The sequence below is a fragment of the Cyanistes caeruleus genome, chromosome 8 (genome assembly GCF_971803275.1).
Source record: "Cyanistes caeruleus chromosome 8, bCyaCae1.hap1.1, whole genome shotgun sequence".
In the NCBI taxonomy this organism is placed as follows: domain Eukaryota; kingdom Metazoa; phylum Chordata; class Aves; order Passeriformes; family Paridae; genus Cyanistes; species Cyanistes caeruleus.
This window is the reverse complement of record NC_141708.1, coordinates 2,750,652-2,777,184: the sequence shown is the minus strand read 5'-3', so window position 1 is coordinate 2,777,184 and position 26,533 is coordinate 2,750,652. Positions and strand designations below refer to the sequence as shown.

The 26,533-nt window shown below is 43.7% G+C and overlaps 1 protein-coding gene and 3 long non-coding RNA genes across 8 annotated transcripts in view; 2 read left to right on the top strand and 2 right to left on the bottom strand.

Annotated features, from left to right (window-relative positions):
* C8H10orf90 (chromosome 8 C10orf90 homolog) overlaps positions 1-26,533 on the bottom strand; it is a 57,400-nt gene that overhangs the window by 11,767 nt on the left and 19,100 nt on the right. For 4 of the 5 annotated variants that reach the window (XM_086900254.1, XM_023930035.2, XM_023930034.2 and 1 more), the window contains exons 2-4: positions 18,430-18,524; positions 15,125-16,169; positions 1,114-1,386 (exon numbers count right to left, since the gene is read on the bottom strand). In XM_086900254.1, coding sequence (XP_086756380.1) covers positions 1,114-1,386; positions 15,125-16,169; positions 18,430-18,524 — 1,413 coding nt within the window. Of the gene's footprint in view, positions 1-1,113; positions 1,387-15,124; positions 16,170-18,429; positions 18,525-22,798; positions 23,413-26,533 lie in introns of those variants that run through there. The other variant, XM_086900255.1, reaches the window with a different exon arrangement.
* Positions 1,384-10,119, top strand: LOC111931410 (uncharacterized). The gene is made up of 3 exons (XR_002865528.2): positions 1,384-8,835; positions 8,932-9,071; positions 10,013-10,119. It is a non-coding gene; the product is annotated as an uncharacterized LOC111931410 (long non-coding RNA).
* LOC147651818 (uncharacterized) lies at positions 9,326-10,390 on the bottom strand. The gene is made up of 2 exons (XR_015290029.1): positions 10,314-10,390; positions 9,326-9,589 (listed from the first exon to the last, which is right to left on the bottom strand). It is a non-coding gene; the product is annotated as an uncharacterized LOC147651818 (long non-coding RNA).
* On the top strand, positions 11,317-14,718 carry LOC111931411 (uncharacterized). Its single transcript, XR_002865529.2, has 4 exons — positions 11,317-11,403; positions 11,617-11,695; positions 11,785-11,955; positions 12,760-14,718. It is a non-coding gene; the product is annotated as an uncharacterized LOC111931411 (long non-coding RNA).

Sequence of the window (26,533 nt, the reverse complement as noted above, 5' to 3'; positions counted from 1 at the left end):
TTTGATTTCTAGACCTAAATATCTGGGAATAAAGCCCGTTACTGTTTTATTTCAATTTTTGGTTACAATAAACTTAAAATATTTTCCTCTTTATGACATATTGTACATATTATATTGTACTTAAAAAACATATTAAAAAGATCTGTGTTGGGTACATTTGCCTTATAAAAGCCTGAACTGTATTTCCTCCCTAACACTGCTCTCACCAACATTTTGGAATAAACCTTGAAACCTGTGAACATGAAATTAAATTCCTCCCTAAGCCAGGTTTACAGAGGTGTGGATTAAGTTGGGCTTTGCCAGATCTCAGTGGATGCTTCACTTTTGTGAAACAAAGTCACTTCCATTTAGGGAAATGCCATGATTTAACTTCAGGCACTGAAAACAGCATTTAGGCTTCTAAATGTGTGACATTCAATAACTTTATGCTCAATGTTGACAAATTTTGCCTGCCTGCCTGCAAAAAATCCCCTTCAGGAAAAACAGCTGTAAGGAAAAAAGCTTCTATGACCATTACAACATTTTTAAGGAATAAGTTTCTCACAAACATATCGATGCTAAACCCAAATTAATCTCAGTTGTCTTCTCCAAAAATACCTGGTGTGTGAATACAGCTGCTGGTGTCATTTACATTTTAGCTGTGAGACTAAATGTTGGAAATTTAGGCACTACTGAACCCAAAGAAATTATGTTTTACATGCTGAAATCTTGTTAATAATCAAAGTTCAGGTTGTTGTGTCAAAAAAAAAAAATAAGGTTGAAGGAGTAAAAAAAGGTATCAGAACAAGGTTGTAAAAATAACCTCACTACTGGCATTACTTGGTTAGGCTGGGGCTGCTTGACTTTGCAATTTTAATGCTTTTTCAAGATTTTCTGGGGAATCTAAGCCTATCTTGGTCATTTTAATCTTGTTTTCTATTAACCATAGCGATGTATACAGTCAGATCAGCTGATTGATCTCTCACCAGATGACTCACGCTCAGCACTTAAAGCTGGACAAAAATGCCCTGACTTTCCATTATTTCACTTTTTTTTTTTTTTTTTCTTTGAGACTGATCTCATCTCATTATTGAAACCATATTCCTGACAACCACAGTAGGATTTGTACCTTACTTTTTAGGAGCTGCTTTTGCCCGTGAACATTTTCTTCCCGGAGGACTCTCGATGACGCCTTTATGCTGCACGCGCTGCTGGAGACAAACATTTTTGGTTTCAGGACACCCTGTGCTTGGATCTCTTTGGATTTGGAGGTGTCTTTGGAGGGATCTGCCCTGCTGGATGAGCCATCAGTAGCAGCAGCAATGGTTTCTCTGGAGGTTGCATCTGGGGGGGAGCCAGGGGCTGTTGTGCTGCTCCTCTTCCTGCTTCCCAACAGCATCGGTGCTCCTGTGAAAAACAGAATCACAATCCCAGATCCTATAACATGGGAATTTTTATTTTTTCAGCCATCTAATCCATGTAATTTTTACTGGTGTGGCAGGATCCTGAAGTTGTAGGGGCTGAGCAATGCCCTTCTCATCAAAAACTTTCATGGCAAAACGTTTCACAAGTTGGACCTTTTGGGTGCTGTTTCCTGCTGTGACTTTGCACAGAGCCAGAATGGGGGCCTGAAAATATTGGGGATAGGAGATGCTTGTGAGACAAGCACTGCACTGGAAAGGGGTTAAAACCCTGATCCCAAAACATTTTAGGCCTTGGTTTTCATCACAGCCACCACTGATTCCATCACAATGATTTTGATGAGGTTTTAAACAATTTTAAATCCTAGAATCCTGGAACACTTCAGTCAAAATGTATCTTAAAGATCATCCAGTGCCACCCCAGCCATGGCAGGGACACCTTCCCCTGTCCCAGCTGCTCCAGCCCCAATGTCCAGCCTGGCCTTGGGCACTGCCAGGGATCCAGGGGCAGCCCCAGCTGCTCTGGGCACCTGTGCCAGGGCCTGCCCACCCTGCCAGGAACAATTCCTGCCCAAAATCCCATCCAACCCTGCCCTCTGGCACTGGGAGCCATTAATTCCTCTTGTCCTGTCACTCCACACCCTTGTAAAGATTCCTTCATCTCTCTTGTCTTTTTTAAAAGCAGATTTGACACAATTCTTTCTCTGCTGACCCTTTCCCAAGTCTTGGTTGAGGACAGAGTGAAGATTAGAAGTGTTTTTCTCCTTTGAGCCAATTCATGACAAAGGGTGAGATGGCACTGCAGGGATTTAAAGAATTTGTGGATGTGGCAGCTGGGGACACGGGGTAGTGATGGGTTTGGCAGTGCTGGGGTGATGGCTCGACTCGATGATCCTGAAAGGTTTTTCTAACCTAAATGAGTCTGTGTTTCTGTGATTCTGTGTTTGACACTTCCTTATCTCAAAGTCACTCACTAAAATCAGATCCTGTCGTGTGGGAAGTTCTCAGTTCACTTTCCCAATCCTTAATCCACACACAATAGATAAGAAATATTCTTTTCCACAAAATGATGATCTCTATGCATTTTAGTGACCTGACTGGCTCATGTCTCTTTTTGAGTACCCAGTATTTCTGAGGAGATCAGAGGTATTAAGATACAGCATTTACTGTTTTCCCCTTTCCCTGTAGATCAGAGCTTGGAGCACAGAATCCAGAATTGTTTAGGTTGGCAAAGCCCTCTGAGATCATCGATTCCAACCATAACATCTTGAGCTCCTCTCTGTAACTGCCCATACAGTGAGGAGTCAGCTCCTCAGGGCATTCTCCAGTGAGGGATCCCTGAAGATCAGCACAAACAGAAGAAAACAAACCTTGTTCTTAATTAAATTCATTGAGATGAACCCCATCCAAAGCAATTTCACAGCCTTACAAAACTGGTCAAAGCAAGGAGGTGCACACAGAGCTCCCAAACTCTGGGATAGCATCCAAGCTTTCCTGCTCTCTGTCAGAACTTATTTTTCTCTGTGCTTTTCATAAATTGCAAATATTTCCCTTATCTTTTGTCACAACCAAGCTCTTTTCTCAGATGGAAATAGTTTTGATGCAAATGCTCTCAAGAAACTGGACAGACTCAATTCTGTGCATCCCCTCAGAGCTCATGCATATCCAAAGACCTGTTCCATCATTCCCTGACCAATCCCATTCCTGCAGCCACACAAATATGGCACAGAGAGGGGGAAAAACACTGGGACAGGTGAATGGGGTCATGGGCTCCAAGGGTGGCTGTGGGAGGAACGAGCAGTGGGGTAGGAGAAGATGAAGAAAGCAGCAGGTAGCACTGAGTAACTGCAGAGCAGCAGGGGAGGAAGTCCTTTCACTCAGGCAGCCAAGAAATCAGATGGATAGAGGGGAAAAAGTGGGGAGCTAAGCCACAGGAAGAACCTGAATGGAAAACAAATTATCTCATTAAATCACCTTTTAAATTAAAATAGTTTACTGGCCAGCAGTAAACAGAGAAGAGGAGAGGAAAGGAGGAAAGAGTTTCTGCTCATCTATGGCAGCATCACAGTGGGAGATAATTTGCCTTCATATCTAGAAATGGTCTGTGCAGCAAATGTGTGTTGTGAAGCCAAACAGCTTCACTGTCAAATTGCTCAAGCCAATGCTGTGTCCCCAGGAGGGACCATCTGCTGCTGCTGGGCTCCCCAAAATCAGCAGGAATCATCAGGGGATAAAAATGGGCTGCAGGGGAGGAGGGTAAAGCAGTGGAGAGCAGAGTGAGGGCAGGAGAAGGCTCCAAGTCACATCTCCTCTCTAACTCAAAATATTGATCTGAGCACAAGAAAGAAGAGCTGCCTGGAGTATTCACACTCCATTTACTCCTAACTACCAGACTAGCTCTCCATGGATATTGGCTTCCAAGTGTAAGTACAGCAACCTTCAAGAATGGACAATTAAACTCCAGGAAATTTCTTCCGTGTTGTGCAAATGGAGAAAACCTTCCCTTCTAGCACCACTTCCCTGTGAAAAGAAATACCACCAGTGGAATCCTCCCAACAAGGCCTGGGGGATCCCTGTGAAGATGTGGATTAAGAGAAAAGGAAAAGAAATTAATGAACAAAACTATTTTTTTTGTTTGAGGTCTGAAATTAGAAAAAGGGGATGGGTGCTTGTTAATATTTTATGATAAAAGGTTGCCTTGAGAAAGAATTCAAAAATCCCCACGATTCCTGATGAAATTCAAGAATAAAAGCAACACGTCCTTCCTGCATGAAAAATGTCTTTGTGGATCTGGTTCTAATATTCTAACTAAATCTTAATCCTTATTAGATTCACAGTATGGTGGAGTTTGTTTTTTTGGGGTTTTTTGGTGGTAGTTAATTAAGGCAATAAAAAAGGTGTGTCTTTTTCTTGTCTAACACTGAAAGCAATCAGAATAAGAACAGAGTCAATTTGCTAAAGTCTTTCTTCCAGCTCCCTCTTGAATTAACCTTTCCCTTTCAAAGGTGCACCCAGGTGCAGCCAATCCTCGGGAAAACAGAGCAAAGCAAACCAGACAGGGGCTCCAAAAATCAGCTCCCTCCTCCTCAAAGCAGCTCTCAGTTACTTTAACAAACGCAGATGCAAATGATATTTAGGAATAAAAAAAAAAACAAAAAAGGAGAACAAGGCAAAGGTACTTAAAGGTAAGATCACAGCATTTCACTCTGTACACCCTGGACCCGTTTTTAGTATTCTGTGTGGGGAATTAGGGCTGTTACTCTCATTAAGACTATCTGGAATTGTATATCTAAATCCCCACCAACCCAACTTGAAATATATATGCCCCACTGAGAATAGCCAGAATTGCAACTGGATGACCAGAAATAGATGTTTTTTCTATTATCCCAGCTGAGGAAAAGCTTTAAAACTAATGAACAAAGACATGCAAGTGTAATGCTTTGGGAGATATGGGAGAGCAAAACTCAAAGAAACAGCAAGCAGAATGGCTCCATTAAAAATTCAGCCAGTAGAGATTGTAGTTGTAAAAGTTCAGCTGCTCATAGGAGCAAATTTAAGGAACAAAGTCATAATTACATCTGGAGAAGAGTCATTTTTACCCTGTGCAAGAAAGATGACAACAGCTCAATTTTTAAATTATGACTGAGTGAAAACCATACAATATTGGAGGAGTTAAAAATATTCTGTAAAACCAAGGGTAAGTTTTCAAAAGGTCCTTTAAAAAAAAAAAAAAGAAAGAAAGAATCCTTGATCTTGGAGTAAAATAAGTATATTGTTTTACTGTAAAGTATCTTTTTACATTTCCCCCTCTCTCCCTTCAGGGGGTTTCGCTAACGGGAAGTGACCCTGCATTACAGCAGTTAAACAGCAAGGTTAAACTTGCCTTTCCTTGACACACACAATCCAGGCCAACATCCCCTGTTCCATTGTTACTGCTTTTTTTTAACCCCATTTCACTTTACAGCAGGATAATTCAGCTTTTCATCCTTGCATATAACACTCTCCCCAGTGTTCCAGTGTGGATTTCTGATGATTTGTGACAGAGTGCTTCTTTGAAACTGGCCAAAGTTCATTTTAGCAGAGGCAGGGCTGAAATCCTCCCCGGCCACCGAGTCAGCCCGAGAGGTGGCTGGGGAGGGGACACTCAGAGTGGATTCCCTGGGTGTCCCTAATGAGATCAGCCACCAGCACTGGAGGTAGTTTTTCATTACAGACCACCTGCTGGGGGCTTTGTTTTAATTTAATAAAAGCACCACATCCTGAGCTGCTGAGCTCTCCTGGACCTCTGTGCTGGGAGCTGATGCTGCCAGTACCCCAAGCAGAGAGGAGCAGGAATTAACATTCCTTAAATGTAAGAAACTTCTGCCTCCTTCAAGATTTAGGCCCAGTTGTAAAGACCCACACGTGCCTCAAGCAGCCATCCATAATCCCAAGCAAGACTCCAGCCTCTGACAAAGACTGATGGTTCATCCCTTATCATGAATCAAGGGTTGGCACAGCTGAGCCATGCAATCTTAGATGTGAGCAAACAGAGCACATCATCTCAACAGCCTGCTAACCCAGAGAAATGGAAACATTGAGAGCCATGACAGAGTTATTAGTTATGCCAGGGTTTGTCAAGGGATGCAAGATAGGACAGAGGATTTATTTTTCAGATCGCTGCGGAGGAAAAGGCATCACTTGTAATCGGTCAACGAGCTGCAGTCCACCAGGGGTGCCACGAAATTCACATGTTTTGACTGAAATTCCTGCTGACCAGCAATGAGACTTTTGTCCCAAACTGCCTCCTGATGCTTCTCAAATGATTCATTTGCAAGAGGCAGCATCAGCTGCTGCTCAACATTAACATCCATGGAAACTACCTGAGTTCCTGGTAATGTAGCCCTGCCCACGCTCCCTGTTCAAAATGAGATGCTTAACGAGGTCTCGATTCACCTCTCAATAAAAACCTGGGAATGGATCCTGGGAAAAAGGGCTGGGCCCTCTCCTCAGCTCCATTCTCAGAGCTGTCAAGGTCCAAAGTCAAGGTAACTTTGCTGGCTTGAAGAGAGAGGCTCAGCCAGCCCATTCCTCCCAATGAACGTGTCATTGCACCTGTATTAATGCTTCTTCAAACAGCCCTGCCTGGCAGGGATAAAGCTTAATTATCTCAGCTATATCAATAACACCTCAAGTTAACAGTCTAGATTAAAAAATTATCTCTAACAAAAACCTTCTCTTTTTCCTAGCTACCTCTTTTGGGTTGTTGCTTTTTTTTTAACCACATTGACAGCTGTGGCCACATTTCTCAGAAGGAAAAGGCTTTCTTTTGGCAAAAGCTAATATTTGACTGTAGGAAGTTGTAATCATTTAAAACAGAAAGTGTACCTAAGAGCTGTTAGGCTTCAAACCTATAATCAGTCCTAAGTAGGAAAAGCTTCTAAATGTCAAGAAACAGCTTGTTTACAGAAGGCTTTGAGCAAAATTAGTGTAGAGGCTTCAGAGCAAACAATCCCAAACCCAGCTAATCACCAGCCCCTAATAATCAGCCTCTATGTGCTGAAGGCCAACTTATTTTCTCAAAGCACTTTGCAAATAGTTAATTGACCTTCTCCCTTGATGTTAAACAAGGGAACACCAATTATTCTGGGAACGGAATGGGGACCGAGGTGCTGCACCCAGTTTGGCTGCCATGAGGAGCTTTGGTGGAAGGGTTAGCAGTGGCTGCACCAGCAAAACCCTGCAATGGAACAGCCTCCAATTGCACCAGGGCAGGTTTGGGATGGGCAGCAGGAAAATTGTGTTTGCTGACAGAGTGGTTAATCCCAGAAACAGGCTTCTCAGGTGGAGTCAGCATCCCTGGAAATGTTCCAAAGCGTGGTAGATGTGGCACTTGGTGATATGGTTTAGCTGACATGGTGGTGCTGGACTTGGTGATCTTGGAGAGCTTTTTCCAACCTTAATGATCCTGTGATTCTGTGAGAAGGAAACATTCCTGCCTGGCACCTGCAGGACATCGCCTTGCACTCGGAATCATGAGAGAGTATAATTGCAGCAGAATATTTTAGTGGGCATCTAATAACCAACCCACCCACACGATTTGAGGTGACTGCTCGCACCAGTGAGCTCCCAATATCCAGCTGCTCGACTACAGTGTATATTTTACTAACATTTTTTCCTTTTCCCTCCTATGAGCTGCGAGAGGATGAAAGGAAAGAATATTTACTGTTGTACTTTTGAGATATTCCCTGTAACAGCCACAGACCCAAAACCTCCGAGTTAGAAATCCACGTTTGCATTTCCAGGATGTCATGCTAGAAGCTATCAGACGCTATTGTAGTGACTCAAGGAGTAATCTGATGCAGTGTGACTTGAAAAAAAAATCAAAAAATGTTCAGGATGATTCAGAACACTTAAATGGTGATTTGCAGGGTAAAAAAGGCATGGACCACTTGGAATTCTCATCATGTCCAAGGCACCTAGTTCAGCGTTTTCTGATAATTTACCGCAGCCAGGCTGAGCCAAGTATTCATTTCACAGACTGCACAAGAGTCGTTCCTAGTTTAAACCAAGTGTGAATTAGGGGAAAATGAGGCTCTTTACTCCAGTGGCATAATGCAGTCACTGAATCCACAGAGCCCATCTCTTTTAATCATTATTTTAATGATTCTGGTATTGCCACCTCTGCTTGCCCGGAGTGCTAACGAGTGACTTGTGCCCTCCAGTCTTTCACTTCAAATTGTCTCACATTCTTACCAACTGTGACAGCTCAAGATAGAAATGTCACCGAATCACAGAATCATAGAATGGGGTAGGCTGGAAAAGACCTTTAGATCATGGAATCCAAAATGGAAAAGAGTGGAAGAATCAAACCCCCAGTTTTCATATGCTGAACTTTAACTTGGATCTTCAGACAACATGAACATCTTTGGGAAAGTCTAATTTATAAGTTTCACTCGTGAAAATGTGTTCTGTATCATCAGGAACAGGGCAGACATCCTTCTGTCTTCTAGAGAAACAATGGCCTTTCTACCCAACAGCTTCATTGCTATGTCCCATAACAGAAAACTGAGCCTTTAATCCTCAAAAGGCATTTCCTGAAGGAAACTTCAACTCCAGGCAAATTATTTTATGATCATGACCTTAAATACACAAAATCAAACAAAAACATCCACAAGAAAACTCCAAAGAAACAAACAAACCCCAAGAAAATCCAACCATGCCTGTCTGCTCGTTGCCTTGAACCACAGAGAAATTGATAAAGAAAGATTGGTTCTAGATCAGGATCAGGAATCAGATCAGGAAATGATCTCAGCCAGGGCCACAGTGACATCACAGTGCTGTCACTGAAATCCAGCTTTGGCTCACACAGCCCTGAGCATCGCCCTTCTCCCTTGCTGACAACATTGCCCACAGTCTCCAGGGGTAGCCTTGCCCCCATATGGCGGGACAGAAGGTCACCACATCTCCCTTCTGATTTAATAAATAAATAGTTTAAAGGAGTGGAATATCAAAGAATACCCCTCCTGCTGATCCCTTCCTTCTCCTACAGCCTTTGTCCCACCAGATGATGGTGAAGGCAGCAGAGACAGAGAGCAAAGCTGAAGAGCTGGTACCCCAAAAACGCTACAGGACCCTCCAGGAAAGAACAGGCATCCCCTTCCTTCTACAAAGGAATTAAAAAGCTTCAAGGTAAAAAGAAGCAACTGCTCTGGCCCATCACAAAGGGTGAGGTCTGTCTCAAAGGCTGGCAGCATCTTCCAGAGTCACCTGTAACAGGATTGCCAGTTCCTCACTTGAGTTTTCAACACCTGAAATGATTGAATCCTCATTTTCTGGGGATGCAGCACATGAAGGTCACACATCAGACTAACCCGGACCCAATGACACAGAATGTCTAGACTAAGGAAAATTGACAGCCTCCTCCATTTTAAATTTATCCCAGATGAAGTGAGACATCAAAGGAGCTCTTTTTAATGGGCTTTTTGGCATGTGGTCCTTTGTTCTTAACAAGTCAGCACCAGCTGCTGTGTCCATAATGCCAAGTCAGATTCCTGGCTGGTGTAAATCAGTGTCACTCCTCTGCAGGCAGAGATTTCAGTTGGTTGACATCAGCTGAAGATTTGGCTCCTTGTGCTTAGCAGGTGCAAGCTAAAGTAAAATCTCCTGTGCCATATTTCATATTCCTCCTGTCTTCACCACCAATTCTGCTGCACACATTTGCAGGGTGGAGAGTTAATTAGCATCAGCTGGAGCTGCTCAAGTTTCTATACAATAAATTCCATATTGTCAGGAACTGCTTTCCTCTAATTATATCTTGTTCATGTATATATATATTTACACACATACAAATCTTGTACTCTGCCTTTGCACGGTCACTTCCCCATAAACAGAAGATGAGGTGAGAACACCAGATGGGCCACATTCCTTCATCATAGCATTTCAAATACTACTTAATTAATGAAAGTAAATATTACTTGTAGACTTCACATTTCCTGGTTAGCCCATTCTAATTACCAGGCTGGTATATTAGTTTAAGGGTGACCCACAAGATTTTCTTGATACATAAATGTCTCAGATACCTGGAGCACTTCAGTGTGTATTTAAAACAAAAATATATTTTTGCTTTGCAGGTAGCATCTTATCAAAGTCCCACAGCACCAGCTCTTCTGATTTTACTCCAGTATGGGTAGGAATATACATACATGCATCAAAAAATTAAAATAGATCTTCAAACAAATTGAAGTCTAGTTATTTACCCATTAAGAACATGCTGCTGATTCCAGCACTTGTTAATAAATATGTTCAAGAAGGAAAAAGAAGTCTGTAATCATCTGGGGCCATTCAACACACCCAAAACCTAGATTCCATCTCAGTTTCCTCCACTTGATGCTTTGGGTTGTTTTAATTAAGCAAATTACACTTTCAAGTCACCTGCCACGCTCCTTGGGAAAAGGCACAAGCAGCTACATTACTGAGCCTCTGATGTGTCCTGTTCACTGCTGTGACTCTGTCCTTCCTCTCCCAAGCTTTTCATCCGTGAGCTCTGAGAAAGGAATGTTGGGAGTGCTTCCCTGGACACCCCAGGACATCTCCCAGGGTTCAGGCACTGCTGAGCACGTTCATCACAGCCACGCCATTGTGCGTCATCACCTCCCGCTGCTGACTCCAGCACAGAACTGTGGAATCCGTCAGGCTGGAAAAGACCTTTGCATTTCTTGGGCCCAACCATTCCTCCAGCACTGCCAAGGCCACCACTGACCCCAAGTGCCACATGCACATGGCTTTTGAAACCCTCTAAGGATTGGGGACTCTACCACTGCCCTGGGCAGCTGTGCCAGGGCTGGACAAACCTTTCCATGAGGGAATTTTCCCCAGTACCCAAAGTACGTCACCCCTGGCCCAGCCTGAGGCTGCTCCCTCTCCTCCTGTCTCTGTTCCCTGGGAGCAGATCCCAAATCCCCCCGGCTGTCCCCTCCTGCCAGGGACTTGTGCAGAGCCAGAAATTCCCCCTGAGCCTCCTTTGCTCCAGCCTGAGCCCCTTCCCAGCTCCCTCAGGAATTCTCCAGCCCCTTCCCAGCTCCCTCAGGAATTCTCCAGCCCCTTCCCAGCTCCCTCAGGATTTCTCCAGCCCCTTCCCAGCTCCCTCAGGAATTCTCCATCCCTTTCCCAGCTCCGTTCCCTTCCCTGGACATACTCCAGCCCCTCAATGTCTCTCTTGTCCAAGACTGACCCCAGGATGAAGGGTTATCACTGGCCTGGTCTTATGGCCACCCTATGGCTGATGATTATTCTACAACCCTGATGTCTCTAATTTTGGGTGGCTTTCATGGGAATCCGATTCACGATTTCCCCTTTTGTCATCTCCTCCCATCCTCCTTGCACATCTGCCCCTCATCTCAGGGTAGTGGAATCCAGCACCCACCATCCAGACTGGATTCACTCTCCACCTCAGCTGTGATTCCTTAATATCTCTCCACATCAGTTTTGGGTATGACAACAACACATGAACGAAAGTGTAGAGGTGAGCAGGAAATATTTTGGTTTAGAAAACAGCTGAGATGTGTGAAGGCTCTCAGGCATGACGAAGTTTACTGTTATCTAAGCTCAAATGGATAAATTTAGATGTTGGCATTTATAACCTTTCCTAGAAAAGTGATGATATTGTTTAATCAAGAGGTCAAAAATAATCTAAAGTTGTCCCATTTTCTTCTTTTTCTCCTTTTTAATGATTCAGCCTAGAGCCCAGTAGGTAATAGATAGTGAAAGATGGATGGAGAACTAGATATTCATGGGGAATATATTCTTCATGAAAGGTAGGTGAGAAATTAAGATTAAAAATGTTCCTGTCTTCAGCAGAAACAAGACTAATCTTTTCATTTCTAACTTCCCTTGTATTTATGAGACATCAGCTGCAGACAGGAAAGGAAATTGCAGCATTGCCTGAAAAGCAGCGTTAGCAAGTTCTGACAGCTTGTTAAAAGCCGTGACCAAAGGCAGGGTGATGCACATCGATCACCCGTGACAGGGACCTCGTGGAGCTTGGCCTGGGCTGGCCCTTGGCCATATCTCTGAGGTGGGTGCCTCATGGGGCCCCCAGTGGGACCCTTCACACGTTCCTGCAGCTGCCCAAGGGATGGAAATGTTGGCCACTCACTAAAAATAAACACAACTCTGTCCTACAGCTCTGTCCTCCCACAGTTCAAGTCTGACTTCATGTATAACATGGATTTTCCAGCACTTACAATCCAATTTCTTGCCAGATAATGGAAGTAAAGACCCAAAGCACTGGAGCCAATAGAAGATACAGTCCACAGTGGGGAAATATCATATTCCATCCTTGGGATGCTCTAGCATGAACCATGGCTTTGAACTCTGAGTCCCAGAGATTTGGATTTCCAAGTGTAATTCCCATCCACGAGCAGAGCCCAAGATTTACATTTCATTAATAATCCCAAAGCATCCTTTTCATATGTGGCACATGGTGGAAATATATAACTCTGGAAATTACCTGGCCCAGCCTCTTGCTGAAAGAAGGGCCTTAGATTAAGTTATCCAGGTCCATGTAAAGCCAACTCTTGAACAGTTGGATTTGGATGTGAAATAATATGAGTAATACAGTAAGTAAGAGTCATCATGGCTGCAGTGAAGTCACACAAAAGATTAGGAAAAAGACACTCCAAGAGGCCATGACTCAATTGGGCCTATAGGAAACAGCAAACCCAGCACCTGTAAAGCAGAGAAGTATTTGGGTGTTCATTCCAACTCGGATCCTAATAAAGCAACCTATACATCCTGGAAAAGGCATTTACAGATTCCATACAGAGAAGTGTAGCCTTGAAAGTAATTTTTCTTTTTTCTTTTCTTTTTTTTTTTTCAGCATAGTGATGTTATTACCACTTGTATTTCTGCTGGCAGGAAGCTCCTGCCTACAGCTGCAAACCAATATAAACTCCAACTTTCTGGGTCATCAGAAATGTAATGGACAAAGTGCTCTCCGCAGTTACCTCATCCATAAGATAACTGCTAAAGCACGAACACTGTGGCAAAACTTGTTCACTGTCCCTTCTTTGCTGCTTCTCCCTTCTTTTTAAACACTTCATTTCACAAACATTTCATTGCATAAACATGGAGCAGAGCAAGGCTTAATGGGAACGGGTTTGAATTAGTAAACAGCAGAGGAGAAAATATCCAAAAGAACTGGGAATCTAGAATGGGATAAAAGTTCTTCTCCAAAAGGGTTGTCCAGTCCTAGAGGGATTTAAAGGCCCTTTGGATGTGGCACTTGGGGACATGGGTCACTGCTGGCCTTGGCAGTGCTGGGGGCTGGTTTGATTGGATGATCTTAAAGATCTTTTCAAACTTCAATGATTTTGTGATTGATAATCTCATACCAATACTTCTCCTCACTTCACCCATTCCAGAAGTAAAAAGGACTCAGTTTTTTCATTTCTCCCAGGTTAAAATCACACCATTCCCTCTCCTTTTAAGGACCAGTGTGGATGTCCCATGCATTTTACCAGGTTTCTGTGATTTGTCCCATTTAATGGCTCATTACTTGGATGATCCTGCTGAGAAAGGCTGTGGCTTTGGAGCATTATTCTGGTTGTTTATACAAATTTCACACAGGAAAGTTGTAGTAAGCTGATAAACATCTCCTTACACATTACAAAGGGTCTCAGCAAGAGAAATGTGTATCTTTACCTTCTACATTATGGCCCACACAAAAGGTGGAAGCAGTTAAAAAGGTAACACTTCCCATGTTTATTTACACCTATAGTCTTGTGTATACAAATGGTGGAAGTCCTTTATCACAAACCAGTACTTCTCAGCTCCTTACTTCACCGATTTCCTCCTTCCAATGGAACTATGGAACCAAGAGCAGCCTCCCAATTCACTTTCTAATTATTTCTAGTAAAAGTGGTTCTTCCATGCCACCATGGCATCACTAAGCTCAGGGAAAGCTCAGTTTTAAATCTGGTTTATCACAGAGAAACCTCAGATGGTGTTGAACAAAGCCTGCAATAATAATGCTCCCCATGAAGTGATGTTCCCTGATATTTAAAATCAGGATGTATGCAATGAAATGTTTAATTTGCTGGTAACATCCCTTTATAATTCTATCCCAAACCCCTTAGCACTGGTTGGCATCTCCCCTCCAACACCACACAGCCTGGATTATGCTTAGGAAAACAGAGGAATATTTTATCTCAGGCTCTGCCCCTGCAGGAGCAATTCCATTGATTTCAGGCATGGGAAAGGGAGAGCAGCAGAGACTGCAAGGAGTTTGCACCTTGCCCGGCCCTGGAGGCAGCGTGAGGCTTCTCATCTTTCTGTTTCCTTCCACTCGCACACTGCGGGGATGGAGGTACAAAGGAACCTTAGGAAGTGGCTCATGTTCATGCACTGACCCTTAGATCAAAAAGGCCATATAAGAACAGGATAATTGCAATTAAATGTAGCCCAAGGCTGCAGGATACAGAGGGGGTAAGTTTAATCTTTGTGCTTTTGGTAAAAAAACAGACTCCACTCATCGACAATCTTCCCATCCACCTTGGATGGAAAGGCAATAAACTCAGCTGTGGTTATCCAAGTGTGCTGGAAAATCCCAGTGCAGCAGGAGCTGCACCACTCTGGCAGGAGGCAATCCCCAGGGCTCCCTCTCCCTCCCCCAGGAGCAACGCTGCAAAGAACATTTTATGTCTGTAAAATAACTGGAAAGGTTGGAAACAAATGTGTTCAAGATTTGCAAACCTTTTACCTGGTTCCATTAGGTATAAAAGCCTGGGCTTATTACTGTAGCCTTCTAAATAAAAGCTGAAAACAAGATCATTTTTAATTGCAAGGAGCACAAAACCAAGCTCAGCGCAGTCATCTCCTTCTTAATTTCACACCTTGAAATTCAGTCCTTATTCAAAGATAAACCTAATTATTTTCAGGGGATAAGCACTTGCAGGTTGCTGGGAGAATAATAAAAAAATACTGTTATGGATGGTTAAAAAAAGAGGTTTAATGCAGAAAACACAGGGGGATTTTTCTCTCCCAGCTGATGAGCAGCACGCATCACTAGCATGGCAAATATTCATGGCAGTGCTGGAGCTGGAAACCTCTGGGTTGTGCTCTAACTCCCTGAGCCTCTGCAGAAGCAAGGATTGCTGTTATCTGCTCTCACAGAACCACTGTGGTGGGGCTGCTCCAGCCTGAACCTCTGCTCCACCAGCCTGAGGTTCATGGAAATGACTTACCTGCCTCATTGCTCCATTTGGGGATTTGGAGGGAAAACACACTGTGGTGGCTGCCAGGCTGCTCATCCTCTTCCTTTGTGGCTGCTGCTGCCTTGTGAGGTCCTCTGGGAATCTCCACAAATGCTGGAAGTCCTGAGGCAAAGACACTTTGCAAAGGGTATTTACTGCCCAAATGTTCTTCCTTTGTTTTCTCCTCCCTAATGACCTTATTTCCCGTGAAGTCCGTGCTCAGGTGTGATATGAGCGAAGCCCTGTTTGCTCCAGGGATCTTCCTTGGAGCTCTCTCCTCCATGGGCTCTCCATTAGCTATGCCATCTACTCCATCTGCTGTTAATCCGGACAAACTGCACTTCAGGCTCAAGGACAACGTGGATCTATAAATTTTTTGGCATTTAACTCGAGGTTGGTCAATGCACACATTGAGCGACTTGTCTAAATAATAGATGGTGTTTGGACCCGGCTGAGGCACCTGGAGCTGGACACGGGAGGTGAATGAAGGTGGCATTTTCTCCTTCCCATCACTGCTTTGAAGACCCACGCCGTCCTCCTTGATTCCAGGGTCAAAAAGCTGCTTTTGGGGTTCTTCACCTAATGAAGGAGGTTGGTTTGCGTTGGCTGGGGGAGGCCAGCGCTCGAGGACAGCAGGGACTTTGCTGGACGTGGGGGACACGGCGTTGGGCTCTTGGCCAGCCCCAGCGCCATGTGCCAGGTCCCCAGAGCCCACAGGGACACGCCTGGCTGTGACAGTGATGGAGGCAAAGCCTTTCTGCTGCCTTGGACACTGCCTTGGACTGGGAGAGTCCGATGGTGACATGGTGTCTTCTGGGGATGCCTGGATCTCTAATCGGCTGGGAAGCACCAAAAATGTTCTGCTAACGATGGCTGAGCAGTGGGTAGGCAATGATGGCTTTGTGAGACACGCTCTGGGCTGGGGGATCAGGGCCTGCATAGGCAGAGAGGGCTGGTTTCCTCTGGATTTATCCTCATCAATCACTGCAATGATTACTGGTGAAATCAATGCTGTGTTTTGGGAAGGCAGAGATTCCTGCAGATGAAAAGATTCCCGGTTATCACCACACTCCATCATCCTGTGTGCAACTGTTTCTCATCCACCATCTATCACAACAGACAGTTTTGTTCAAGATCTCTTGTTAACTTTCTATTCATAATAACTTTTTTGTCATTTAAAAATGCACACTCTTGAAATCAGCTCTGAATTGTCTGGGAGGCTTCAATGAAAACTTTATCACTCTGGTAAAGGAAAAAATATTAAAATTTAAAACTTTTATTCCATAGTATTATTTTGTGTATTTAACTCATCCCCACGGATGGGATTGGTGGGTGTTTAAAAATGGACATGGCAAAGACAGTTGCCAGTTTCAGACTATAAACTTCTCTTTCATGATGACCTGCTGGACTTTAAAATGCATTTAAGTATATTATGGATCACTGGCCTGTGACATCACATGCTGCAAAGGACATGTGTGCACCAGGGACATGACAGCTTTACAGCCTCACTGGTTGTTGGCATGAAAAACTCCCCCAAAAAGTGATGCAGTTACTCACAAAGGCTCTGGGTATTATTTTAATTAATTAATTCCCTCTTTGTTATGATTCCTGTCAGTGTGAATCACAGAATGTCAGTGATGTACAAACACATATGTACAAGATTGATTGACAGTGGCCAGAGACTGACAGTGGCCCAGATTAATTTTTCCATCCATGACAGGAAACATTCATCGTGACAGACCACACCTTACCCCCCTTGAGGTGACAAAGGAGGTGCTTTTATGTTCCAGCTCTCTGACAAAGAGTAGACCTGAGTTTAAAAGCTCCTGCTATTATTATTTACCCTGCTGGGCCCATAAGTCCTGTGCAATAAAGCATCTGGCCCAATCTCATTGCTGCTGTAAATTGACTGATTAGATTGCTCCTGCCCTGAGTTCCCAGATCTCTTGATCCTCATAGAGAAAAACCAAAACAAGCACAACACTGAACTGGCATGCAGAATCTGAGGATTAGCCCATTCTGTGTTCAGGTGCCACCAACTCCTGCTTGTTGGGAATTCACCCCAGTCCTAGCTGAGTGTCTCTATCAATGGATGTTCAACTCCAGGACTCAACAAGGGCTTCAAAAAACACGATATTGTCCTTCCTCCAGGAGGACTGTGAGGCTGACAGCGCTACAACCTCCCTGTCACCCTTCCCAGGGCTGGGGTGACACCGCACCAAAGCCCATGGGGAGATGATCTTTAAGGACCCTTCCAACTCAAACCACTCCGTGATTCTGAGCCCCTATGAAACCATCCCTGTGTTCCTCCTCTGTGCAGGAAAACATCACCAGAAACAGTTCCTTTCTATCTCTTGGGAAGGAGCCTCTTGGGAACCCAAATGGGCAGAGGTAGATCAAGAGTTTATTAACGAGGTGAAATACCAGATAAATTTTATCAACTCTTTAAACCAGCTGCCTGTGGTTTGGACAATTCAATAATTTCACAGCCTCAGGGAAAGCATTTTCTTCCTCCTCTGTTTCTTTCATGGTTTGTAACAACATTTGCCTCATATTTTCTTCACTTCATTTACTTCTACCTCCAGGTTTAAGACCTTTGCATGCCTTCCAAAACTCTCAACTTCCCCCAGATTTCTACAGGGCACCAAAGAAGAATGTTCCTTGAGAGACTTTATTTTGGATACATCTCTCATGCTCCAGTAGTTAATTTGACATTTATTTCTTCTGTTGAGGGCTGCACAGATGGAGACATCCTGCATGAGTCCAAAGGCATGTCAGAAACACTCCTGATTAGCTACAAACTCATGCACCAATATTTTAAATTATTTACTTTTCCCTTTTTCTGTTGAAAATATGTGTTATTTCCTCCTCCCAATCTTTAGAAAAGAAATGGATCTTTCAGGTTTGCCCAGCTGATCCTGTGCTTGTTTGGAGCTTTCAAGCTTCGCTGCATCTTGTGAAAAAAAATACACACACACAAACACATCCAAAGTAATTGTGTTGAGCTGAAAACCTCAGGCTTTATCCTGAGGACATATCAGGCAGAGTGTACTGATATTTGGGATATTTCTTGATTTAGTCTCATGGGGGGTTTCTTACAACTTCTTTTCCCCAGCAATGCAATTTTTTTCCCCTCACCAACACTTAACCATCATTTTATTTGGCTTTTCTGCTGCCTAAGCTAAGCTTAGATAAACAAAACCAAGTCCAAACATACTGCTCAGCAATTTGTGATTGTTTTTTAAACCCTCCTGCATTCTGCTGACTGCTCCCCAAACACAATTTATTTATTTTACCTTGGTAGGGCTCGATTTTCCCTGCACACCACTCTCCCGCTGAAGGCCCATGCATGTCCTCTGACCATCAGGGCCCCAGCGCTTTTGTGTCACCCCTGGGGAAAAACACAGAGAAAGGAATGTTATTGTCAGTGTTCTGGAGGAGATGAGTTAGAAAATGTGCTTTTAAATGGAGTGCAGCAGAAGGGAAAGAGTCCTAGAAATGATCTGATTGCCCTGGGATCTGTTTCTCCTCCTCCACAGGGGAGGCTCTCAGAACACCCCTGGGATCCTGCTGCCAGGATTTGGGCAGTCCCACACTGTGTCCAGGGCCCATCCAAAGCTTCACTGTCTCTGCTTTTGATTTCCATGGCTTCAGGCACGACTATGGAGGGACAGGAGAAGCTGGGAAATGTGGATTTCTACAAACCCCCCGTTTTGTGCTCTCTGCAGAACGGGGAGCACGGACAGCCCACGGCCACTGAGTCACCTTCACAGTTAAAGAGCTGCAGTGATTCCAAATCACATCCACAAATTCTGTTCCATCACAACATTCCCAGTTCAGTGAGAACTGTTCCACCAGCACCTCAACCTCAGCTTTTGTCATGGGTTGTTTTGTGCGAGCACTGTTCTGTCCCTGCAGCTTTTTACATGGAGCTAATTTCCATTTAACACAGTCTGGGCTATTGCACTGATGCATTACGTCTGCTGTCAGCTGCTTTGCCAGAAATTACGTTACTTTCTAGTTTGTATTAAGCATCCAAAATTAATTTTCAGAAATTCTCCACTTGGACTGAAATCTCTTGATGTTCCTGGCTGTTGTTTTACAGCAACATGTCACATCACTGGTAAGACCTTTTGTATTATTCTTCTTCCACCCAGGCAGGCTGCCACAGGAGAAAATTTTTTGCTAAGCAGAATTTCAGTTTATGTGTTACATTATATTAACAAAGGAATATAAATCAGCTCTACTTTCGGAATGTATTAAACCATGCCCACCACAACAGAATTCATCTCCTTGGGTGGAGGGGAAGAGGAGGAAGATATCAGATTTATCCCTCAAGAAATCTTTAGTCCCACCACGACATTTAGAGGGTGTTTGATGAGTTTTTTGTTTTAATAAGGTACACTAAAATATACTTTAATCCTTCCCTAGCATAACTCCAAGGTGTCAATGCCACCATGTACATCCCTGGCAGGCATGAAGGAAGATGTTTGTTTTTGTCATTGAGCAAAAGAGAGTTCAGAGCCACAGAGCAAACAGCTGGACTCCTTAGCCACAGAGTGGGGAAAACCAGAATCCAGAAAACAACCAGAGCAGAGAGCTCACTCTGTGGTGGAAAAAATGACTGGGCTGCAGTCAGTGCAAGGCAGGGAACCTGGTGTGGCACTGGAAACTGCTGGCACCAAACACAGGCAAGACGCCCTTGGAGGCAGCTCCTCGCCCTGTCGTGGTGCTGTGAGGAGCATCAAGGGACAGAATCCTCCTCTGCTGCTGGGGAAGCCTCATGGAAAGGTTATTTTCAGTGTGTCAGTGCTGTGGTGAATTACACGTGGGCACCTTCATGGTGAAGAGCAGCCACCTGTGCTCTTATTTATTTTTTTAAATGACTAAATAGGGAATAACCTGCAGAGAGGGGTAAAGAAGAAATTCTTGGATTAAGATATTAATAGAAATTTGATTTAAAAAATGTAATTAAAGCAACAACTTCCACTAAGTTATCAATATTTTTCTGAAATGCTTTGCAGTAAGAACCCCACAGTTAGATCGAGGAGGAAACTACAACAGGAGATCATCAACTTCTGACTGTCAACTGGTGCACAAGGAAATCCAGAGGCAGGCCAGGGATAAATCAGATCCAACAGGTTCATTCCTCCATGAATTTCATTCAAATGCATTTCCAGCATTAGAGAAAAACTGAGGAATACAGGGTCAAAGAAGAACAAGTTGTCAAAGTCCACTCTGCAGATTGCACATAACAAGTAAATTGTTCTTATCCAAGGAACCTCCCAAGGTTAGCAATAATCTGTAGGTGGAACCTTCCAATATCCCACAGATCCCTTGGAATAGATTGGGAAATTCTTGCCTATCTAACCTTAAAAAGTAGCTGTTTCTGGAGCAGGAGAGGCAGGAAGAATCATGGGAAGAAGAAGATATATTTCTTTTCTTTGCTACATGATCCACAGTGGAGTTTTGCATTGCTGTTTGTACCCTGTCTCGTGCAAGGACATTCTCATATTGCTATAGGAATCCTACAGCTGGAAAACACTCAAACTTTTGGCACTGTATTTGATGAGACAGATTAAATGGCATTGGTGGCAAAAGCACTGGCATTTATCATGGTATTATTAAATCTGTCACTGGAAGCTTCACATTTGTTAATTCATGTTAAGAGAACAAGCAAAAAAAAGACCAGCAAACCTTTAAAAAGAGCTTGAATCTGTGTTTGCAGTGAAGGCACTACAGGGAGCACAAGGCTTTAGCTGAGATGTGTCACATGCCGAGCATTCAAATTCTCACTGCTGACAAAACACATCGCCCTGGAACCCTTGCTACACAACAAAATGCAAAGTTCACTTTTTCCCTGGTGCGAAAGCATGAAAGAAATGGCATTTCAAGTACTTTCCATCTCTGTGGGGAAAAGGAGAAACTTCTCTCTCTTCCAGCTGAAATCCCGAGGGTCAGTTTAACCTCTCCAGATCTTCCCTTCCCACCACTCCAGATTAAAAATGGGAGATGCCGTGAGGAGCAGAGGAGCAACTGCTGGCCCATGACCTCTGTCCTATGACATCTTCACTCTTTTTCATTTTCTCCCCTCACAAATCCTGTTTGTTGAACCAAATGCTGCGCTCCTTGGCAAGGCAATCTGGACATCCGGCTGCAGCCCAGGGTTTTCCTAATTACGGAGTGCAGCTGGAACCGATTCCCCCAGTCTCGAGTGCCTGGATCCTGCCTCGGGCCAACTGGCAGCTGCCTCAGATAATGGTTCAGAAAAGATGTACTTGTAAATCAGCTGCTGAAGCCCAGATCGATGGCAAAGGTGAGGGTGCTGCTGAGGAACCGCGGCCCGGGAATGTTTGGCAGGCCCAGGACAGCCCCACACGGAGCCAGCTCAGGTTTTGTGCAGAACTTGGGACTCACGTGAAAACCGTGGAAAATGCTGGTTTCAGGTCTTTGCCAGGCTGGGGGACACTGATGACAAACCAGATGTGACAAGGACATTGAGGGGCTGGAGCGTGGCCAGAGAAGGGAATGGAGCTGGGAAGGGGCTGGAGAATTCCTGAGGGAGCTGGGAAGGGGCTGGAGAATTCCTGAGGGAGCTGGGAAGGGGCTCAGGCTGGAGCAAAGGAGGCTCAGGGGGAATTTCTGGCTCTGCACAAGTCCCTGGCAGGAGGGGACAGCCGGGGGGATTTGGGCTCTGCTCCCAGGGAACAGGGACAGGAGGAGAGGGAACGGCCTCAGGCTGTGCCAGGGGAGGCTCGGGGGGGATACTGGGAAAAATCCTTCACCAAAAGAGTTTTCAAGAATTGGAACAGGCTGCCTGGGAAAGTAGCACTATCCCCACCCCTGGAAGTGTTCAGAAATCTTGTGGATGTGGCACTTGGGGACGTGGGTTAGGGGTGACCTTGGAAGTGCAGGGGGAACAGTTGGACTCTATGTTCTTAGAGAGCTTTTCCAACTTCAGGCATTCTATGATTGACACCCAGAGTGACACCAGGCAGAGCTGGAATGACTTTAGACCACTGGCCTTGGCCTCATCCCTGTTTTTTGTCAGGAAAGTTGCATATTTTAGTCACTGTTCACATGCTGACAAATCTCAAATATGTGTCAGCACTTCTGGCCTCCCTTGTTCTGCTCCAAGCCCTGCTTGCTCTGCACTGACCACATCCCCTGTCCCCTCTGAGCCACCAGCATCACCTCACAGTGAACTCCTCTGGAGCCTGCAGGAAGCTCCAGTGCTTCCCTGAAAACACCAACAAACAGCACTGCAGAGCACACACACTGCTAGGAAAAAAAGAAAACTTCTCCACTTTACAAAAAATTTATCTTATTTATTGATCTTAGCTCAACATCTATGAGTCTGGTGTGGGGAGCTGGGCTCCCACCCATGTCCATGGCAGCAGGATCCCTACAGCACTCAAAAATTCCCCAAAATTCCTCAAATTCCCCACTTAGCACCTGGGAGCTAAAGGACAGAGGTGGCTTAGCTGCAGGGTCAGCTACCAGAGCAATCACTCTGCTAACACAGTGTCTCACTTGAACATTTTTTTTTTAAGGCTTTTTCTTCCTTCTGCATCTTATTCTTACTGGAGGAAGTAATTTATACTTGACTCTGTTTAAACCTTAAAACTGTTTAAATTTCCTTGTGGCTTTTTCTAATTCAAATACCTGCGGAAGCCTCGAGGAAAAAGAAGTGTCATCATTAAAGATTCCTGCTCAGTAAGGGCTGGGAGAGATCATCATTTGCTCCTTCAGATCCGAGGTGAGTCATCCAAAAAAAAACCATCCGGACTTTATGGATACATCGGAGATGAAAGCCAAGCTGGAACGAACACCGGAACCAAACCCATGTCTTCTGGTCTTCTTCATGTGTCATAAAGAAAGGATATCATAAAACTGCACAGCCTGGTGTCATCTAAAATAAAACTGAGCAGCCAAGCTAAAGTTCACATTCCTGGTATGAAAAGTAGGGACGTGAATGCTGAAAATTCCACCTTTTATCAGAGTCCTTGCTGATGTCAAATTGATTTATAGGGAATTTAATAGCATAAATTAATAGCAAACATGCTCTGTTTAATGTTGCAAAAATGTTAATGTAATGTTGTTAAAAATGTTGCAAGTGGAGAGAGTGCTGCATCTCCAGAAATCCTTGGCACAGGCACATGGAATGGTTTGGGTTGGAAGGGACCTTAAGATCATGGGCAGGGACACCTTCCACTATCCCAGGATGCTCTAAGAGCTGTCCAACCTGGATCCAGGGATCCAGGGGCAGCCACAACTTCTCTTGTCCTTCACCCACATTCTCCTGAGCCTCCAGAAGTGATGTTAAATCCAAGGAAGAGGGGAGGGGTTACACTGATAATCCCTGCAGGATTTTACATTTAGCAGCCTTGGTGTAAGGCTGGGCAGGAATTTTTACTAGGATGCTTTCATTTTTTTACAATTGCTTACAATTTTTATGATTTTCAACAGGGTGCCATCCTGAGAGCTCAAACACACCTAAAAACCACATGGGATGTGCTCATAGAGAGAGGATGACAGAGGGACAGTCCCTCAGGCCTCTTGAAACATCTTTGCTGAACTTATAAAAGTCACCTGCACATCCTGACAACAGGGGTCAGACAGCAATGTGGGCTCAAAGCAGGGGAAAGAAGCTCCAGCTCTTTCCTTGAAACCTTTCTTGTCATGAAAAAAGCCAGACCAACACAAACAAGCACTCTGCCACAAAAGAATGCACTTGAACACAGTGGCACAAAATGATGGTGTTTTAAGGCAGCTTGGTGGGGAAGGCTTTCAAATCAGAGCGAGCCTAACAGCCTGAAATCATTTCAGCCTGAACATGATTCATTGTGTAAACAAAATAGAAAAGACTTCGGTTGTTTTTTTTTGTTGTTTTTTTTTTTTAAGATGTCAGGAGGGATTTTCTTCTGTTACAAGTGAGATTTGATAAGTGAATTATCTCTCCCTGCTTGCACTCCTTGGAGCTGTGCTGGCTGCCTGCAGAGATGATTACAGGATCCACCATGGAAGGGACAAATGAGTTCTGGTCTGTTATCAAAAAGCCACAAGTCATAAATGTCTCATTATCCGTGCCATTAGAAGCAAGGTGCTCATCAGGGTGCTAGAAAGAGCACAGGAATTAGAGCTTCAAACCCATGCATAAGTGAAAAAAAAAATGGTGTTTTCATTACACATTGCTGTTATTCTTTATCTCCAATTAATAATATAAAGACAGGGATTACCTCCAGCACATCCATCACACAGACAAAATTAAGAAAATTCTTCACTTTCCCCCTTTTCCTTTTCTCCTCCAAGTTTTCTTTCTTTTTTCCCTTTTATTTTTTTTTTAACTTTCAGTGATGTGCTGTGGGGCAATCCAATATTATCTATACATCTCACCATAATTCCAAGACATAGATACAATTCTATAATTTGGACACATTTTTATAAGAGGATTTGGCAAAGCAGTGAGAGATTGTGTATGAACAACCAAAAAAAGCCCAAATTCTCCTCTGAGAAAAGGAACCCTCTTTAGGAAATCCTGGGAAATTCTTATCCCTGTATGAGGTGGCCTCTGCTCACACCAAGGGAGGTGACACCTTGGGATCCTTGCCAAAGTTCCCGTTTGGTGACCATTTTATTCTTTTGGGAAACTGCAGATATTTCTTTAACCAAACCCTTCAGTGGGGTCAGGGATCCCAGGGAGGGGTTTTGCCCGGGAGGTGAGGTTTGGGACCATGTGGGAACAGGAAGATCAGTGGGAATCAGCTGGAGAGGAGAGGCTGAGAGGCTCTGGAAGTGTCACTGGCCTGGCACGGGAAGCAAGAGAGGGGAAAAACCAAAAGCAAGGCACTCATTGGAGGCTGTTCTATGCAAGAAATTTGTAGCACTGACTTTTGGGTTAGACCAATGTGAACAAATATATTGAATATTTTGATATGAAGATTGGATGTGCCAGAAGTTTTTACAGAAAAAAAAAATAACCAGGAGACAGAGACGAAGAGAGGAGGTGAGCTCAGGCAACATCAGCACCTAAGTTTTTCTAATTTTAGGGAATTCTGAAGACAATTCCTGGTTCAGAGACTTACACTGAGATTCATTAGTACTTACTGTCACATTATTTGGTTTATTGCCTGCTGAGCACCCAATACCCTCTCAAAATAAAAGTGTAATTAACAGAAACATTCTATAAAGAGCTGATGGAAGGTTTCCTTCACTCCTTTCAGAATCCCCTTCCCAAACTGGCATTAAAACAACCCCATTTTAGAGACCATATCCATTTCTGGAAGTCCAGGAGTGCCTGAGACAGCCAGAAAATTCTTAAGTGACTGTAAACATGACAAATACAATGCATAAGCAAACAAAGGCAAAGCAATTCTGCAGCCAAAAAATTCTATTTATGAAGAGTGATTTTAGTGTTATTATGAGTATTTATGTAAAGGTCATAACATGCATAGAATTTGATGGCCCAAATGGATTTTGTAAATAAAAATTCCGCCCGTGTTGCTCAGAACTGGTAGCAATTACAAAATGTACACATTTGCCCAGAGCTGCTCATGCATAATAAGAGCTCAAGGTTTCTGTGTGGCATCCCAATTCAATATTTCTTATATTTACCTGCTTTTGAAAGAGAAGAAACTCAGAGAGGACAAGTGCATTGCCTGTTATGCATTTCATGACTCAATACATGTTCTGCTGCAGGGATTTTTTTGGGATGCTTTGGCTCAACAATGGTATTTATTGATTTTCTTTTTCCTTCTGATACTCTTAATACAGCAGTGACTCCAGAAAATGATGTGTGCTGTGGGTACAGATGTTTTTGTGGAGGTATCAAAGGAGTGATTCCAGCTCACATCTTTATCACTCCCATTTTGTTTCCAAAACAAAGAAACAGGATATTCAGGAGTCAAATTTGACACTGAACGATTTGTACAACAAAATGAAACTTGCTGGAGCTCCAGCCATGCCAGATTGAATACAGACTTTTCATGTTACTTTTGTACAATAGAAGCATTCATTTTTTGTGTAATGCTTAAGATTATTCTTTCTTTCTGGGAAGTCTTTCGCATTAACTGCTGTGATTACAGCCATCACAAACTGCTTGATAATAGGGGATGCAGGAGGCTAAAGCCAAGATTAGAAAAAAAAACCATCTTTCACAGGATAAAAACACAATAGCCAAGATTTAAATAACTATGAGGCCTCAAAAGTTCGGTTTCTAAGTCATTGATGTGATCACAAATAGTTTTGTTTTGCATAATTTAAGAATATTTTGCAGCTCTCTCTAATTTATTTCAGTTGCCATGGACTTGCCCCTATTCTAAATTTAACAGCTGAACTTTGCAGTTAATCCACCATATAAAACTTCTCAGTTGGTGAATTATTACCTGAATTTGCCTTTGG